At 49.1% G+C, this 4,663-nt stretch overlaps 1 protein-coding gene across 1 annotated transcript; it reads right to left on the bottom strand.

Annotated features, from left to right (window-relative positions):
• Positions 1–1,182: 1,182 nt before the first annotated feature.
• On the bottom strand, positions 1,183–3,829 carry LOC4324898 (NAC domain-containing protein 35). The gene is made up of 3 exons (XM_015776488.3): positions 3,148–3,829; positions 2,790–3,058; positions 1,183–2,299 (listed from the first exon to the last, which is right to left on the bottom strand). Exons 1-3 carry the CDS (start codon positions 3,470–3,472, stop codon positions 1,535–1,537), a joined length of 1,359 nt encoding a protein of 452 aa, XP_015631974.1. The 5' UTR covers positions 3,473–3,829; the 3' UTR covers positions 1,183–1,534.
• Between the last annotated feature and the right edge of the window lie 834 nt (positions 3,830–4,663).

Below are 4,663 nucleotides of genomic sequence, written 5' to 3'. Positions count from 1 at the left end.
GATTATAAAAGAAGCTGCAGAAGTCAGGAGTTCCCCATGTAGAGATTCGGTTTGACTATGCAATTTATGTAACTTCACCAGAATGCCCTTCCAGCTCATTTTCTGCGCCCATTCAAGTCGATGTACTCAAACATTGCTCTCTTGCTTTTATATCATCTGTGCATATATATCCATATTACACGTACGTCATGAAATTAGAGTTCTAATGGACATGGTCTAATACGTGGTTGTGGCTAAAAACAGAAGGAAATTAAAGGCATACTGAGCATAATTTAAATAAACTTGATTTTTACTTGAACAAATTGCACACTAGCTCCAATGCTGAATAGTCCCTAGCTTGCAAGCTTCCATTTATTCATCTGTTCGTTGTCCTACCAATCTACCATCAAATAACTATAGCTAGAGTATCAAGCTAGCTTCTAGCGGTAGATCTAGTTAAAAGTACAAAGCACACTGTATACAAGAAAGTGAGAAAGAAACATAACTGATTAACTAGCTGTTTTAGTCCCTACCAATAGACCGTCATGTCTAATCTATCAAAAGATCATTTCATGGGCACGGTATTCAGCTAGACAGGAGGCATCTTATCCTCGCCCATGCATTTCACCATACTCCCCATCTCTAACCCCAGAAGGAAGACGAGAGACTATTAACTCCAAAAACCATTTTGCTGAGCCCATGCATGACACAATCTGACATGTTCATTTCAGAGATCTTTACAGCCAGCACGAGCAGACAAAGAGGAATGTATCATTTAATTTGGTGGCTAGTTGATGCCAAGGAGGAAGAACACTGTACACATGCATAGCTAGAGAAGAGACAAATGCTGCCCTCACATGCATGACCAAACCAAACCATGATAGGAGTAGATATGATCTTCACAATTCTCTGACACGGTCCTGTGTATACTACCCCGACATGCAGCACCTGCAAGTCCTCTCTCCCAATCATTCCAAAGGAAGCAATCTCTGCCATGGTCTTCACCCAATCATGCAGCCCCAGGCAGCATATATTATTTTATGTGCAGTGCAGAGATCAGTGCAGTGTCCAAGTCAGACAGTTAAAAAAAAAGGATGAACTTTTGACTAGACAAACAAGTACTCCTACGTACGTGCTGCAGTCAGCATGTACATGTAGTAGCACATCCATGAACATATGATGAAAAAAAAGTATTAAAGTGAATGGAGCAAAGAAATTGTTATGACTATGACCTCATCGATCAAGGGAAGGTTATTATATGCAGTTCATCATTACTCAGAGAGAAATACAAATTACCTATCCTGAACTCCTGATCATACTTACCACTAGTTTAGAAGGCATGATCTATGGATTAATTGAGAATTAACATGGGTATAGTACTCTGATACGTACGCACTCGATCTGATCGTTTCATCAGAATTAATAACTGTGAACCAGAGAGTGGGACACACAGAGAGAGAGAGAGAGAGAGAGAGAGAGAGAGAGAGGTAGTACATGGTGGTACCATCTGATCAGAATGCCATGCACGCGTGCATGAACTGTAGCTATAGCTGATTCACTTGAATCCAGTACTGGTGCTGTAATCCCTACCTCCGGCCTCGGGGATCGGATTATTCCAGTCCCAGATCCTGTCGGAGAAGGCGGCGAGCGACATCGGCAGCGTCGCCGCCGCTGCCGCCGTCGTCGTCCCGAGCGGCGCCGGCGTTGGTTGATGCGACGACGGCGTCGTAGGCAGGTGAAGGAATTGACTATAGTTGTGGCTGCCGGCCGCGGGGTTAATGTAGGACGGCGTGCCGTGGCCCACCAGCGAGCTCAGCTCATCAATGGCAGCGGCGGAGCTGCCCATGGATGCCGCGTTGACGAGGTTGAGCAGCGAGTACGTGGAGGCGAAGGCACCGCTCGTGTTCTTGGAGTACTGCTGGTACAATGCCGCCGCGAAGTCTTGCTGAAATTGCTGCTGCTGATCGCCGCCGGCAGCGGAAGCCATCGAGGAATTCTGCAGGTAGCCGCCGCAAGGCTTGGCAGCGTGGAGCTGCTGCTGCTGCTGATGGTGCCGCGGCGACGGTGCCTTGTGCGCCACCATGGCGGCGTGGTCCGTGACGATGGCGGGCGGCGACGTGCACTCGCTGCTGAGGAGGTGGAGCTTGGACGGAGTTGGAGGCGGCGTCGGCGTGGACGTCGACGAGGAGCCTTGCTTGTTGTCCTGTACCGGTGCCGCGCCGCCGCCGCGGGAGTGCGCCGACGACCGCGCCGTGGATACCTGGCCATGGCCGTCGTCGATGCCGGTGCGCTTGTACACGCGGCATAGTGAGATTTCAGTCTGCAATTTCATGGACGCGAGAAGATCAGGATAGGGGTTAATTTTTCACTGAAATTCAGTTCAGATCTTAGCATCTTACTGATTACTGAAAGTTTGTGAGAAATTCAGCTCAGAATGATTGAGGAATCTAGGATTCTAGGCCCCCATATATTCAAGATATATAGCATCTAGGGATCGAAGTGATCGAGTAGGTGCATATTCTATCACTCAATTATGCATACTCATGACGAACACCCCAAAAAAAATCAGCACCCAAAGAAAGAAGAATCATGAAACCCTAATCATACCCACTCTTAAATACTACCGCTAGAATTCATGGGCAAACCATGAGCGCCAGCTAGCAGTGCAACTAAAAGCAAGCAGAATCAACAACACAAGAACTCCTCTAACCCTAGTACTGAGAATTCAATCCCCTACAAATTAATTGGATGAGAAGGAGAGATCGATCGAGGAAGACGAAGCGCGAGTAGATTCATGGATGGATGGGTACCTTGTGGTAGCGGTCGGTGTCGGCGGGGGGAAGGCGATACTCGTTCATGATCCAGCTGCTGCGGACGCCCTTGGGGGCCTTGCCGGAGTAGAAGACAAGCGTCTTCTTGAGCCCGATGGGGCGGTTGTTCTCGGCTCGGATCATCCGGTCGGCCCCCGTCGCCTTCCAGTACCCCGACGCCGTCACCCGGTTCGGCCGGTCCCCGTTCCTGTACTTCCTGTCCCGAGGCACGTAGAAGAACCACTCCTTCTCCCCTATCGCCGCCATTGCTGCACCCCCATCGAGCTTGTTAATTAGATGCTCAATTCCTAAATCAATCGATTGATATGATCGAGGCGGAGAGTAACTAACTAATTACCGGGGAGCTCCCAGGGGTCGTAGCGGTAGAGGTCGAGGAAGGTGATGAGCTCGACGTTGAAGCGCTTGCCCTCCACCTTCCGCCGGAGGTAGAACTCGATCAGCTCCTCCTCCGTCGGGTGGAACCTGAACCCGGGCATCACCAGGTCATCCTCATGCCCATCTACCTCCCCCGCCGCCTTATTCCCTCCTCCTCCTCCTCCTCCTCCCGCCACCGCAGCCGCCGCCGCCGCTGCCGCATGCCCGTTGTTGTCGTACCTGTTCATCACCACCACCGCAGCTGCCTCTCCTTCGCCTCCCGCCGCTCTCCCCCTCCGCATATGCATCCGTCGCTAGGGCTAGTTGATCCCGGAGAACGCGAGCTCGCCGTGGGGGAGTAGTAGTAGTGTTCAAGTTGGGGAGGAGGACGCGGCGGCGGAAGAAGAGAGAAAGGGATAAGAGGCTAGTATCTAGCACAATATATATCGAGGGTAGAAAAAGCAGAGGTGGTAGTGGTGGTGGTGGCTGCGGTATCTATACTATACATACATCTACGTACCCACAACACAGCAGCAGCTCGGATGCTTGATCTCTCTAATATAACCGATCGGAATCGCTCAGATCGATAGGTCGATCGAGCTCGCATACATGTGGTACACGGACAGCGTCCTCGTCGTCGTAGCTGGGGCAAGCTAGAGCTAGGAGGTGAGCGGTAGAAGAGGGTGGAAACTGGAAAGCGATGGAGGCGCGAGTTAAATAGGTGGAGGGAAAGGGACGGCTCCGCCGCGCGCGGCGGTACAGCTATGGGCGGTTGTGTTGTGCCGCTAGCTTGCACGTACAGTGGCTTAGCTACTATCTATCTCTCGTTGTGGGTTGGGGACTTGGGGAGTGTTTGAGCTACTACTTATGTAGTGATGTCTGATGTTTGATGGATGAGCATACCACTACGTCATTAATGCGTGCTATCAATTTTACTCTCTCCGTTTCAATTTACTAGCTACAAATCTCACGTTATATTAGGGTAAGGGCAATAACACAACCGGTTCTAAACATCTCCAACTCAACTATAGCAAGTAATGCACACAACGTTTTTAATAATAGTCTCCGGCACTTACTCCAAAAGTATTGTCTTTATCTATCTATGTGGGTCTAATTTTTATCTTTGTTTCACTGTATTTTTGGTGGGTCTAAGGATGAAGCGGACTACTGGCTGCATGAGCCTGGGCGCTCGTGCATCACCGTCGACTATTTAGTCGACAACTTCCTTCTCTCTTGGCATGCTTCATCTCTGCTCCACCTCAGACTTTTCTAATGTATGCGGACTAATAGATTGCTTCGGTAGTCTTATTGCACTTACCCCTTAGGAGGCGTGACAACTAATAAATTATTCATCTACTCACTAAACACATCGTCACAGCCTGATATATTTTCCAAAAATCCATGGTGCTAAATATGCAATTACGTTGAAAACATTTGGACAAATCATTCAATTTGTTCCTGTTTTAGATGATATTTAATTTTTCAAACAAACATAATTT

This window comes from Oryza sativa, chromosome 1, assembly GCF_034140825.1.
Source record: "Oryza sativa Japonica Group chromosome 1, ASM3414082v1".
Taxonomy (NCBI): Eukaryota; Viridiplantae; Streptophyta; class Magnoliopsida; order Poales; family Poaceae; genus Oryza; species Oryza sativa.
The sequence above is the reverse complement of the archived record's forward strand: the minus strand, read 5'-3'. Positions and strand labels throughout refer to the sequence as shown.